Here is a 14,909-nt window from a genome sequence, read left to right as displayed (position 1 = left end):
GTGCTTAAAATTTACAACCCAACTCTGCCACGCTAATGATGGAGGCAATGCTGGTTTTCTTCAGTGCCTGCAGAGGAAAGAATGAAGCGTAATCATTGGGAGGGGGAGGAAATTAAAAAAACAAACAACAAAACAACAGTCAACGCCTGAGTCTTACACACTTGCTCCGTATGAAACCACACAGACATTTATTTCTATGTTTTATCTATTTATAAAAGCTTGAGTAGGTTCCATTGCTCCTCCTGTGCGTGACGCCAGGAGCGTTTCGGTCTCTGAGGCCACATCACTGCCCCAGCAGCGAGGGGACCAGCGGGGAGCGCCGGCACACGGCAGGCAGCAGAATTCTCACGGCGTTTGCTCTGAAGTGATTCCTGAGGTTCATGCAACTCTTCTGCAGGGTCTCTGCTCGCACATACTATGTGGTATATACAGCTACTTACAGAAAAGGCAATTACAGCATCATATCCTTTCAAATTACCAAAAAGCAGGTGCACACAAGTGTTTAAAAGAGGGTGCAGTGTGGTATTAGTCTCAGCTGCATTATTAGTCATTCACTTTCAGTGCAGAAGTTTGAAGAACACAATTAGGTGTTTTCCAGGTAATGGTGCTTGAATTTACTTTCATCCGATCAAACACTGATGCTCCCTCACCACATCCAGATTGGAAAGCCAAAGGCAGATTTCTTAAAAAAAAAATCTCCCTTTCATTACATTTTCACAGAAATATATATATATAATATATATATATATAATAAATTTACTAATACTACACATTTATTTAAATTACAGATTAGCCTGTATTTCTTTTAACTACTTCACACAACGAATAGAAACAAAAAAATACTGTTAGCCCAAATAGGAGCTGAAAATAACAATGTAAAAATTTCAAACGTGTGACAGAAATATACTTACATTAAATATCATCAAGAATTGCAATACCAGAAGTAGAATTTGATTTAGCACTTGCATTCTGGCAAGCTCTAAGCCTCAGGTGACTGACTACTGGAAAAAGCTCATATTATTTCTGCTCATCAAAGGCAACAGTATTGTCATTTGGTTCATGGGAGACCATTTTATTGCCAACTTGAAGTGCTCCAAAAACACACCACCTTTTCTTTTTTCCTTCCCCCCCTCCAAACTAGGCAAGAGTTAAAAAAAAAGTGTACTTACAATTTCAATAGTGATTTCTTTTAACTTATCAAGCATATCTCATCAACAGGATATACAGTACGGTTCAGAAGAGTAAACATTTTTTAAAGTAAGCAAACAACTTTTTTCAACCAACATACACATTTTTCTTGCTGTATTTATGCTGAACTCTCCTTTTAACATGGACAAGGTATGAAGTTAGTTTTCTTCTTCAGTACAACATGGACACAGGACTAGTACAATCCGGGCTGGTTTTATTGTTGTGGTTGTTGTTGAAGTTAAGGACAACTGTCGTGTGGAAGCCATGGTCCTGCCATCCATCTCCCTTCATCATCTTGCATAGCGCTTAATGTAGTCTTCAACTTTATTCCGAAAGTCCTCCTAGGGGAAAGCACAGCCAGAATTACCCCGAGCATGTCAGAGAGGGACTCGGGTAGGACTACAGTGGTGGTGGGTTCCCAAATGAGCACCCGTAGGGTCAAATTTCCATCAAGCCCAAGGCCCAATGCTCTCCTCGAGACACAGGACACGTTTTCCAACCTGGTGTGTGAGAACCGAGGTGACGGCTCGAGTCCTTGCAAGCAGATGTGTGCCCCGCCAGGGATCTCCTCTGGGGACTGAACAGAGTTTGCCACAATCGGCTATGGAGGAAGGTGCAAACAGAGCCCACCTGGCAGGTTGCCGGTGCTGGTGCCACAGCGAAGACCTGGCCACGGTTTCAGAGAAGGAAGGGAAGTTGTCCTGTCCTGACTGGATAAAAGAGGCAAAGCTACGGCAGGAACTGTTACAAAAGCTGCGTGGCCAAAGTCAGCTCTGTCCCAAATGCTCATTGTGGCCTCCCCCGGTAACTGCACAATGTTGCAGCTAGCACGAAATGAAGCTAAATCAATCACTGCCTTTTTTTTTTTTTTTTGTCATTTACTATCACCCGAGTCACTTGGTTTGTTGAAGTGGTTCAGAGGGAACACATGCACACCTACGCCCTGCACAGAAAACCTGCAGGACTATTCTATAACCTCTATACCCGTGGAAGAGCACACATTTCCAATAGCTTACCTTTACAAAACACAGGGATGCCGAGCAAGAGAAATTCTGACACACTCTCCTCATTAGATCCTTGCCCAAGCCAGGATGTCAGACAGATGCTACATTCCTGTAATGTTATTCTGAGTCTGAACCTTGCCTAATGCGCTTACAGTCTGTTATTTAATATGTTCAACACAAACACACCAAGGGGCCTGTGCTCCAGATTCAAGTGGGGGATTCACAGCAAAGTGCTTCTTGCTTGATTTCCACCTCCCTGTTTTGTGTGCTGGTTAGAATATCAAGCAGGAAAACCTGGGAAATTAATGTTCTCATGTCTGCTAAAAAATAAAAAAAACCAATGCACAGAACAGCTGAAGAGGTTTTGAACGCAGCGTCCTGGTGCAGTGGAGCTGCCCAGAGAGCAGGGGCCATGGAAGCACTGAAATCCTCTGCTCACCAAGCCAGGGCTCCGCTTTTACCAGGCAAAGGCACACATCTCGCTGCCGTGACCTGAGGTATCGCAGCAAGGGACGCTCCTGCTTTAAACAACGCACCTTGTCCAAGAGAGCAGCTCCAGGATTGCTGGTACATTAAATGATGCCCTTCAAATGCACTCTGAGTGTTCTGGTACAGTCCACTCGGCAAAGAGCGCGATAAAAAGAAGTTTACAGATAAAGCGGCAGCTCAATGCCCCATGTAAATAATGGCCATGCATCGTTCAAGGACTTGAAAATCGAGTCTTTTTGACTTTTTTGTTAACAGCAGAGCACTGCAATATGCACTGTGACTTTGTACTAATATAGCTAAAAGGTCTGAAAAGTAGCAAGCGGTCACTTTTAACTGTGAAACTTATTTGGAAAATACAGAGAGCTGTCTTCCCTTTCAGGGGCATGCAATAACCTGTTCTGAAACTTGAAAATACTTAAAATGGAAACAGAAAACACTAAAGCCAAAAAGTCCATCCCCTCAGCTAAATTTGCCTATTTCTATCTTGTCTATATCAGGTCCCCTTTTTTCAAAAAACTGGATTTCCCTCATGTCTAGAGCAGCATTTAGCTATACACTGCAACTAAAATTTTTGCTAGATATCACATCACACCAGAAAAAAAGCAGTAATACAGCCTTTTTGCTATAGCTAGCCTTGGAATGCATCAATACTTCCTTGGCCCCAACACCACACGTCAAATACTTCCTGATCAGCTCCCTTTACAATGGTTTGGTTTTCTGCTGGTGAGTTTTTCTACCAGAGAAAGGATAAAGGTTCTCTCATGCTTAAAGTCCCCAGTCAAAGGATCAAAGAACTACAATCCACCAGCAACACTGTCTGTGATTTCATTTTCTAATTGATAAAATGCATCACAGAGATTTCTGTGAACTGTATGCAAAGTGCTCTGAATCTCAAATAAGTTTGAAAAGTGGTTTAAGGCAAAAAATATCATAGATGTGGAAGCAAAAGCGCAAATGCACTTTAGGGAAAAAACACCCACCGCTAATGGCTCTTCTCAAGAGAGGTACAATCTGTGCTTTGGGAGAAATAAAAGCAGAGACCATGAAATACAAGCATCCATTAAAGGAAATCAGAGTAAGACGCTTGACACCTCAGCATGGGGTAGCGGGAGCCCAGGTGTGTCCTGCAAGGACAGACTGCCAACAGAAACCAGTTCCCAGAAACCAAATCCCTTTCCTCCTTAGACACGGGTTGCCTGCACTTCTTAGGAGAAAGAAGCAGCTACTTTGGTACAATATGGCACCTGCTAAAGGCAATATTCTGTGTAGTGACTTTTAACTTTGCTGCAAACACACTAGTTTCCACGCACATGCAACCATACGTTAAGTGTGCTAAGAAACTAACGCTACAGGATTAATGCTGTCTTCATTTTTCAAAAGATTTCAGATGCCAGGCAACTGTCGTCCTTTGACGATAGTTACGATACCCGAGTATCATGTTAAAGTGTTTCTGACTAACTATTTAAAAACAACACGCCTATGTGCTTCCCAGATCTCAGGCTGCCTCAGGCTAGAAGAATCTCTAGGTAGCTTGAGTATGTTAAAATATCACACAAAGACCTTTCAAATTTTTTTCAGCTCTGATGGGTCATGGCCTACACAGATGCAAACTAGAAAAATTACTCGTAATGATGCTGCAAACCTTCCATTTACCAGTTATGGTGGATATTGTCAGTATTATAGACTGACCACAAGCAGCAGCAACACTTACTGTCAGCCTGTTCTTGGGCACTCACAACGTGTGAGGACGTCGGTCACGACACTGCACCTGATACATGAAGCTGTTTGGACTTTCCTACTCTTGTGATTCTCCAAGAGACAAGTTACTAAAAGAAACTGGGCCAAGAAATACCACTGGACATGAAATAGTGCCAACTGTATCTTTGCTGTATCTATAATATGATATCTAAGAGCAGTGCAGTACAAGCAGGTCAGAGTATCCTCCACTTTTTCGCCCATATTTTTACAAGGTTTTCGCATTAGAAGACAGGCCCTCAGCACCAACTTAACAGAAGCAGGACCTCAACAAAGAAGGAAGGCTCCAGAAATCCACGCTGTCACTTAGGCTGCCTCACCAGATGAAGGAACTGACAGCATTGGCAAGAATATGTTAACACAGTACTCGCCGCATGCAAACCTGGTTGCTGAACAGGAGGGTCTCATCCCATAGCTGTAATATTCCATCTTGACATGCCATATGGCGCAACAGTTCCTGATTAACAGGGGCCATTTTTCTATGTGCACATCTGCTTAGGTGTAGTACTGAATAATCAGAGGAAAAAGAATTAATCAGAGCAGCACATATTCTGCATAATAAAGAGGCACGTACAACACCCTGCTAGGAATGCTAAGGGAAAGAAGGACAAGTTTCATGGGGAGCGTAGCTGAAGACATGTTGTTCACCTGACAGGGGATGCTGTGTGTGCAAGCACCCGTGGCCCTGCAGTCCACACCTGCCCTGGTCCTCGCTGCCACACAAAGCAGTGCCTGTTGCCCCCTCCTAACTTCTGTTCAAGGAAAGATCCTAACTGTAGGACTGCTAGAAAGATGGGATAGAAGGCAGGTTGTGCTAAACATCTACTCTTACTAACAAAGCAAAGCCAGAGCTTCTTTCTCTGATTTTTTTCTGCGGGACACTCCAAGGAAATGTACCCGAGCTCAAGTCTGCATTAGTGCCCTGAGCTCCAACAATCCTTTGTTGCCAAAACAGACACTGATGAGAAAAAGCACATAATATTCCGTGGTTGTGATGATGAGAGGGAGAAGAGTGTGGAGGTTTGCTGCTGCAAATCCCCCATCATCAAAGCAGTTGATGTCAATGACCATTTATGCGTCTGCCCGAACACTCATCTAGTGGTTGTGTTGCCCACTGGGGCTTCTGCCATGTCCCTCTGGGCCTGGGTGACGTCCCACTGCTAGTTGGCCCAGAGGCACAGCTGCCTGCCTCTACGCTGAAGCAGTCTTCCATGTCATCAGAGTTGTCACACCAAGACTGATGAAGAGGGAGAGGGCTGACGTTTTACTACAGAAGTACTGATGCTGTAACACAGGGAACGTCATCAGAAATGACTCAACCAGCCATTAAGCCCTGATCTGCCATCAGTGAGTGCTGGAAATGCCATCTGGAGGAGCTTTTCAAAGGGAAAATCTAATTTTTAACTACTGTCACATGTCCTTCATCAACCTCACTGTACAGTATTTCCTTCACAAATTTCAAGATAAAAGATATATGGAGTAAGAGGTGGATAAAGCCGCCCTTGGGTTCTCTGGAGATGTGCTGGGGAGGAACGAGGCTTGGGTTTGTATCTGGGAGCAGTACCAGGCATACGATGATCAGCTGGGAATAGGAAACTTATCAAAATGTAAACAAAACAAAACATCATAACTGAGCATACCTCAAAAGAGCACAACAGGTCCTCTGCCAGCTCCAGTCGGACGCAGCTCCATGGGGACCGATGGCCTCATCTCCCTGCCCCACAGGCCACTCCTATAGTGTGTGCCTGTGCAGGTCCCTGTCCTGTCCAGTCCTCACCCTGGATAAGCAAAGCCCTGGTGGAAGTCCAGCTCAGTTCTCAAACATATGTGTGAGAAGAAACCATCTAAAACAGGAGAGTTCAGACAATTTTGGAGCAGACTCAAAGCAGCTTTGCCCTGAGCTGCAGGGAGGTGAGAGGGAGAAAAGAGCGGTATGGCAGGAGCCCTGCAGGATGTATTTGTTGCATGAGTAATGCTGGCCAAATCACTGCTTCATTTGATGAAAACCATGTGGACACAATCAGTCAAAGGGAAATCCAAAATTCATCAGTGGATGAAGAGTATGGAATATAAGTCATGACATATTTTACAATATCATTAGATGAAAACTGGATTATGGCACAGACCATAAAGTTAAAACATACATCCCACTGAGCTTCTCCTGGGTGTACTTTGGTACTTAAACAAAGAAGTTTTGTTTATACAAGGAAGTTTAACCTTTAAGTAGATAAAATTATATATGTATACTAGAAAGAACTCTGGCCAAAGATATAAATTTCAACCCATTTACTGATTTCACAATTTTCATTCGTACTCTACATTCTTACCAGACAGCATGATATGTGCAGTGATTTGCAACAAGAAAATATTAAAAAGCAAATCCTTATCTAATTAGCTTTAGGTAAAAAAAAATACTGATTGATGTAATATTAAAACAACTCTAGTCTCCACTGATGAGCTGCTCATCATAAAAATATGCCACACTGAAATGACACTAAAAAAATATGGCAGGCTAAAAAAAGAAGACGACACAAGGTATTTTACACTGAGGGCATGAGCGAACCCAGTGGCCAGAGTGGTAATTTATTATAAATTATGAATCTTTGAGGAGCAATTGGGAGAGGATACGTAGACTATCACGGAAACAGAAGGAAAAAACAGCCACCCCAAGACCTCAGAAGAGAATCACAGTCTACAATTTGTAGAAGCATAGCAAAGCACAAACTCAACAACCAGGTACTTTTTTGAAAACCGGCGTGTCACCTGATTTGGCACCTCAGACAGGAGACAATTTATACTGCACCGAGTTCCACTAACTACTTATCTATTTACTAAGCTTTTAATTTGAAAAAGAAAGAAGATCTGCTCAGTTATCCAAAGCAAACACAACACTTGTCTGTGATAGCTACCAGAGAAGTTTGGAAAAGTTGTAATGGAAACTTTACCTCAGGAATCTTAATAAATAAATAAATAAATAAATAAATAAACCCAAATGTATATGTAAAAATTACGCACACACACATACACACATATACATATATATATAATAAAAGTAGCAGATTTAGCTCATTATCCTTAATGTACTGACTACTGGTAGCACTTCACATACTGCACCATTTGGCAAAAGTTTTCTTCTTCCTACTCACAATATTGACATGAGTTCCTGCCCTCAAGTACATCAGAGACTCGAGACTGTCCCCCTCTCTGGGGGTTTGCTCACAAGGCTGAGGACCACGCTGGCCAGTCTCGGCAGGAAAAAAAGCAGTTTACTGCATCTGTCCCTCAACCATGACTACAACAACTCAGACACTGTGACCAGCTCCACACCATTTAGATGTACAATTCTGTAAAATTCAAATGGGGACAAAAAAAAAAAAATCACAAAAATATGCAGGTGCTCCTGCCCTTCCCTCCTTTGTGTTAATGAAAGTAATGAAATAATTATAATGAGAAAGCACTACTTTAAGAGAACATTATTTTAATCTGAAATTTATCACCAAGGACAAATTCCAAACCGTTTCTGTCAGGACCTTACTTGTAGTTTTACTTAAAGTGCAGTTTAGTAAAGGGGTCTTTGGAGCACCAGTAACATGACATTACTTGGCTCCAACCAAAGCTTTAGGAGGAGAGTATAATAACTAGGTAGATTTACTCATTAGCCCTATGAATTTTATTTAAAGCGACCTTTTCTTTCTTTCTTTTCTATCTTGCAGAAAATAATGAGTATTCACGCCCCTCAACCCCCACACACCCACTCCCATTTAAAAAGGAGCTCAATGAAACCTTTGAGTAATACAAAAATCTCAAGTATGAGGTGTTTTTCCAATTCATGTTCCTGCCTTGCTATCATTTCCCTGTCACTGTTTTATTTAGCTCACCCTCTACACCATTTGAAGAATTTTCCAAGCTCTGTAATTAAATTTCAGTTCTGTAAAGAAAAGGAAGTGTAGGGAGTGAACCCATACACAGATATCTCCCATAGGCTCCTAGCAGGTACAGTCATCATTCTTCACAGCCCGTGTTCGCTACTTCAAATTTTAAACATTGTTTCTACACATCGGGTAATTCTGATTTTGCAGAATGATGAGAAAACGCTTTAGTAGATCTCTTTGATAGCTAGGTCCTAAGGGCAAAATATGGTGGAATTTTTACTGCAGGGGAAAACAACCAAACCCAAACCAAAGAACACAACTGCTGTTTTTACTTCAACTATTTGGAAAAAAAGCAGCATTGTGGGGAAGAAGAGAAACACTATGTTTTGGACCTTCTTTTGAAAAAAAATCTGCATGTATAGGCTGGTGACAAAATTGTTGTGAAAAATAGCGACCTGCCTGCCAGGACACTGCTCCAGGGCCAGTCGAAGATGTGTTGCAAAGACAGAGAGAAGCATTAGCACACTGACCGCGAAGCAGCACGTCCATTTGTTCCACATCCATTCGTTCCAGATTTTCAGATCCTAAGTAGGAACCACTTCCCTCGCGCTTGCACAGACTTTGCGCTGTTTGCCAGTTAAACAAAGATAAAGGAGCAAAAGCCCTCTCTGAAGTTACTGGCAGAGGAAAGGGCTACGGATAAGGAGGCAGGTGTGAAAGCCACCAGGGTAGTCAGGGATAATTACATCTAAATCCCGTTTGTGCAAAGGCAAGGGAACCGAGTCAGCTGAAGGGAGCAAAGCACCTTCCCAAAGAAAACCGTTCCCTGGATCAAACGCAATGCGGGTCCTGACACTCTTGCCAAATCTGCCCTTTGGCTTATGGAGCAGCTTGGCTGGAGGCAGATTGTGGAAGCTTTTTTGAGTCCTCTGCAGTGCCAAATAACGCAGGTTTTGCCCTGACTGTGATCAATCGATTTTCTTATGACCACGTACGAGTTCGCCCAGGTTGCTGAAAACAACGAAAACCTTCCAGGAGATTAAAGCAGGGAGGATGGAGGTTTCTTGGTCACATAGTGCCTGATGTCAGGTGCTTGTCTCCCTGCTCCTCCGATGCTGCTGGAGTCAGGCCCAGTCTGGTGCCAGGCACACTGTCTTGTCAATAACAGTTGTCAGAAAGGGCTATAGAGAGAGTCCTTCAAGAAAATTACCTGAATCATCTCAGTTACACTGACGTTAACCTGCCCTGTGCTGCAAACGCACTTCCACCCGTGAGGATGCCGCTCATTCCCAAGAGAGGATGTGTCCTCGGGATCTGAGGTCTTAACGGATGAATTACAAGGCAGGAAGGAAGAGCATTTCTGCAGAGGAAATCGAAGCTGCCTGGCTCTGGCAAGAGGGTTTTTGCAAGTCATACATTACTTAAGTCAAACGATGTTCAAACAAACCTGACCGGGCAGGTGAGGCACATGGTGAATTCACCTCAAAGTGGCCAGACCTCTTGTTTGCATTCAACAACCCTCCTGTATGTTTCTGTTCTAAAGCCATGTATTTTTCTAAAGAATGTAAAGCAAAAGCTTTCCTTTTAAGTCACTTATTTGCTTAAAGCATGTAAAACAAAAGCTTTAAAAATCTGCATTTCTTCCACATTTCTATCATTATCTCAGCAAGTCAAACCATCTGCAAAAGCTTAATCAACTTTGCTGAACCTGAAAGAGGCTCCATCCATAATCAAAGTGTTATGAAAGATGGATAATGGTTTCTATAAATACTTTCAGCATTACAAAAGTAATGTTTTTCCTATTTACATCTGTTAGCACAATTAGCAGCTGTGCTGTTGCTCATTTGCACATGCTGTTTAATGTACTTTACATTCACTGGGAAAAGGCTTCAAAGGCTGTGACACAGACCCAGAACATAAAATGGGGAGGCAATCCAAGAAAAACCCCAGTGCAGTTCTCTAAATGCAAGAATGTTGCAGAAAAACAAAATATGTATTCTGTTGTGGCTGCCACAATTTCAGCAAGGACAACAAACACCAAACAGGGTGGTTGGGTGTGCAGAGGAAGTGAAGGATTTACTGCAATAAATACGGAGATAAATAAATGCGATGACTCACAGGGCAAATTCTTATGAAAATATGTTTTTGGATTGGGATGGTACTGTTGTTCTTAATAAGACAGTTAAGCTATAATCAAAGAGTAATAAAAATCCACAACAAAAATTAAACAGCTTCCAAAAAAAACCCACATCAAGTCTGAAAGCCTTTTGGGCCTAAATTCTTTTCCGGTGTGGTAAAACCTTGAAAACCTACGGTTAGCCCCTAAAGCCGCAGAACAAGTTCTTCCCTTGAGAAGCTCCTTCTGCCACTTACAAACTCCTAAACCACAAACATGGCATCCACAGGCACTCGTACTGGCTGGAGACCCGTGGCCTCAAACAAATGGCTTGAAGAGAATTTCAGGACACTGTAGATACCGAGGCTCTCACTCTGATTTCTACCCTCATGCTACAAATCCGGAGGGCTGGGGAAGGCAAAGGCAATGATGTGCACGTTGTCACTGCATTGCCGATGTCTTCAGGTGTCACAGCGACATGCACACATCCCCATCATTGGCACGAAACCCGATTGGTGCGTGGAGCAGCTGACGTCCGAGTGGCAGCGGTGTACGTCAGGAAAGCGAGGCTGCGTGTTCTGCATCAGCTACAAATACTTTAGGATTCATTATAAACACGGGAAAAAAAAGTTTGCCTACAGAGAGATGACAGGTTTGTGTGGCCAAAGGTGAATACATACTTCAATTCCTCAGACACACTTTGTGGGTGCATTTAATTAGAACAATTCTTCAATGTTTCGTAACCCCTTTTAGAAGAAATCAGGGAACAGATACTCGATTCAGCATCCAGGAATAAATGCGAGTTTCTTATTTTACTTGAAGAAGGTTAAAAAACCCCTCACACTTCCATCAAACCAGAGTTTTGTACCGTTAGAAATAAAAAGCAGTGTTCTTGAAAATGTTTAGAATCAGCTACTTCCTATTAGGAAGACAGATGTCGGTATGTCAAGGGCTGGTGCAGGGCTATCAATTTAAACAAGGGAATGAGTTTAAGTGGAAAACCTCATACTAGACAATGGACAAAGGCAGATCCCAGCCCAAAATAAGCTCAAACAGGAGTTAGTAAGCACAGCAAGGATGAGACTACACTAATTTAAGCAATACATTGACTCAAATATTCTACAATGCAAACAACCTAAAAAAATGAGGGCCTGACAAAACCAGCTTGAAGCAAACACTACGAGAACAAGATCTGGGCATGCCTCCCCTTGTCAGCCTTTCTGTTGCCTGCCCTTCCTTGAGCTAAGAGCCAACTGCATCAACCGAGGTGCTGACAAAGTCCAGCACTGAAATGTGCATCTTAAATTCTTGGACCCAGATCGCAAAAAAGCCTGAGGAGTTCCTGGAGGCATAGATGTATCATGGTAGCTCTTTACGAGTCTCTTTGGAAGAGCAATGGGAAAAAACGCACACAGAATGGGTCAAAGGAATGCAGATGGCCGTCCTGGCTGGAGAAATCTGCTGCATGTTTGCAGCACAAAGGGTAGCCCTGAAAAGAAAGGTGAGGTTGGTGCTCCAGTCTCAAACGCTGCAAGTCTCACAAAGATCATGAGTAATGATGACCCTGCAAAGCAATTACTCAGACTTTCAAGTATGATGTATCAGTGCTACAAGCTCTGGGACAACCAGCTGAGATCCCTGGTAAAATACAAAGACACCAAGAAAAAACAAAATAGCAAACAAGAGAGAAAGGTAGTAAAGAGGTCAAGTTACAGCTTACCCATGTGTTTATGCATTTCTTCTGAAATGATTAATTGGTTCATTCCATAGCAAGAACTGTTCGAAGAGCTGTCCTGAAATCTCCTGACCTACCTCAACCGAACCATCAGGAAACAAGACCAAGGGATTTCCTTAATTACTGTAGCAACCACCACATTTGGCAAAACGTTTTTGACACTTGTAAGTTTCAATAACATTATCTTCTTACTGCTTATATGGGTATAATCTCAAACTATTCTCTTTCATAGCCCCAGCAAACTCTTGGAAACTCTCTTTTTCACCATAATTTCTTGCCACGACCCAGCATCAGATCATGTGGAAGAGTGGCAATAGAAAAGGAAAATCCAGTTTATAGGCAAACTGAAAACAACTGAAAATGGTAAGAGGTAATCCAATGAGACATTCAGACATCATGAAAAGGATAGCAGATCGCAAGCAAGCAGAGCAGCTCGTATTACACGGTATACAATTATAAAATAGGTTTTACAATGCCACTCTTTCTGTAAACCTCGAGAATTAATAATGCAAGATAAAAAAGCAGTAGCTTCAAAGCCTTGACCTCAATTACTTTTAAAGCAATCTTACTAACTATATGTCTTACAATTGTTGGAGTAAGAGTCAGCAGTATGGAAAACAAAAAAATGAGACTCGTGCAAAAATACCCTAAAAATTAATGTATACAGCAGTCTGATTACTAATTAGTTCAAATGTGGCTAAATACAGAAGAGGAAAAAGACAAGTGCAAGTAAAAATATGCAGATCTCGTGATCAGTATGAAGTGATGGAACTCCCCGTGGTGTCTGAATAGCTTGCGGGTAGTCCTCTTTACCAGAATAAAGCTTCCCTTAGTCTGCAAGAGTCTATTTGCAACCCACACATTTTTACCCATACCACTAGGGAATATCTAGCACAATCAAGAAAGGGCTTTAAAGGACATAGTAAGCAAGCAAAGAGGAAAACATAATTGCCTGCAGATCTGCAGACTCTCCTCCCCCCCCATACAGCTTTTCCTTGATGCTCTCTACCATCTCCTCTGTCCCAGCAAGAACTGCAGCTCCCCCGCCTTCCTGCAGCCCCCTTGGGTTGCACCCAGGGCTCCTCACCACCAGCTGAGGGAAAGGCAAAACGCGTGGTCTGCTCCGAGCTGTGTGTGCCCACACGGGCCCAACACGCCACCTGGAGCGGGTCCTCGCTGAGCTCGCATGGGAGACTCTCAGACCATCCCCTCTTTGCTGCTGCTGCTGATTTTTGTGACAGTTATGGGAATTGGATGTGAAGACTCTGCTGCTCTGTCAAATTTGGTGAAAGTTGATGTGTGTGTGTGTGTGTGTTCAAAAGCTACGGGGACTAAGAGGGAGGCTGGGATGAGGGAAGGGGACTGCGTATGCCTTATTCTTTTACAAAAAAAACCCCAAAACACTTAAGAAGCAACGCAATTGCTAAGGGTTCACTTCAGTGGAGCTCCAAGACAAACAGATTAAGTATGCACTAGACAAATGGACACTGAGTTGGACTGAACCAGCTGAACTGCTGAGCTCAGGGAGCGGTGATCAGTGGCAAGAACTTAGTGGAGTACTCACTGGGTCCAATACTGCTTAACATCTTCATTAATGACCTGGATTAAGAAGCAGAGTTTGCTGATATAAAACTGGAGGACTTGCTGATACACCAGATAGGTGTGCTGCCAACCAGAAGGCCTTTGACAGGCTGCAGAATTGGATAGAGAGGAACTTCATGAAGTTCAACAAGGTGAAATGCAAAGTTCTGCCTGGGAACACCACCACCCACCAGTACATGTTGGGGGCTGGCTGGTTAGCAAGCAGCTTTGCTGAGAAAGACCTTGGGGTCCTGGTGGTCACCAAGCTGACCGTTAACCCCCAAAGATGACCCCTAGCATCCTGAGCTGTACTATGAAGAAGCAGCAGGTGAGGAGGGAGGTGATCCTCTCACTCCACAGAGGCCTGATGAGACATATCTGGAGTGCTGTCCCAGTTCCAGGCTCCTCAGGACTGGAGGGAGAGGGACTTACTGGAGTGAGTCTAGCAAAGGGCCACAAAGATGATTAATGAATTGGGGCATCTGTCACATGAAGAGAGATTAGACGACTGACCGGGACTGTCGAGCCTCGAGAAGAGAAGGCTTGAGGGGACCTCAATGGATTTAAATACCTGATGGGAGGGTGTGAAGAAGAGAGCCAGACTCTTCTCAGTGGTGCACAGGGACAGGGTGAGAGGCATTGGGAACAAACTAAAATACAGAACATTTCTTTTAAATATTAAAAGAAGTTTTTCTACTGTAAGGTTGGGGAACATGGGAACAGGATGCGCAGAGAAGTTGTAGAGTCTCCGTCCTTGGAAATACTCAAAATCTGACTGGACAGGGTTCTGGGCAAGCTGTTACAGCCAGCTCCAGCATGGGCATGGGGGCTGGACTAGACAGTCTTGCGAGGTCCCTGCAAACCTCAGCAGGGACCTGTGAAACACCTTCTGAAAATGTCTCAAGGACAAAGTTCTGGAAAACCTCTTGTTACAGAACAGCCTTTCTAATATAATTCAGAATCACTGTTTACTTGGTTACGCTGGGTGTAAACAAGAAAGAACAAATAAACGTTTCTATCAAGACCTTAAAATTGCAGTTACATTAAAAACACAAACTTCATGTAACGTGCCAGCTGCCTAGTGAACCATTCCAGTGTCTCCTTACTCAGTTTCATCATTATCCATCATTTTGTATTTCTTCAAATTATTCTGCTGCTGTTACAGGAAC

General features: G+C 43.1%; 1 protein-coding gene across 5 annotated transcripts in view; it reads right to left on the bottom strand.

Moving 5' to 3' along the window:
- Positions 1-151: 151 nt before the first annotated feature.
- The window catches only part of UBE2F (ubiquitin conjugating enzyme E2 F (putative)), an 83,505-nt gene continuing 68,747 nt past the window's right edge, over positions 152-14,909 (bottom strand). For 4 of the 5 annotated variants that reach the window (XM_071811291.1, XM_071811290.1, XM_071811288.1 and 1 more), the window contains 2 exons: positions 1,819-1,898; positions 152-1,529 (listed from right to left, as the gene is read on the bottom strand). In XM_071811291.1, coding sequence (XP_071667392.1) covers positions 1,427-1,529; positions 1,819-1,898 — 183 coding nt within the window. In that variant the 3' untranslated portion in view covers positions 152-1,426. The remainder of the gene's footprint in view (positions 1,530-1,818; positions 1,899-14,909) is intronic. The other variant, XM_065841331.2, reaches the window with a different exon arrangement.

This window comes from Patagioenas fasciata, chromosome 7 (genome assembly GCF_037038585.1).
Source record: "Patagioenas fasciata isolate bPatFas1 chromosome 7, bPatFas1.hap1, whole genome shotgun sequence".
NCBI lineage: Eukaryota > Metazoa > Chordata > Aves > Columbiformes > Columbidae > Patagioenas > Patagioenas fasciata.
The sequence above is the reverse complement of the archived record's forward strand: the minus strand, read 5'-3'. Positions and strand labels throughout refer to the sequence as shown.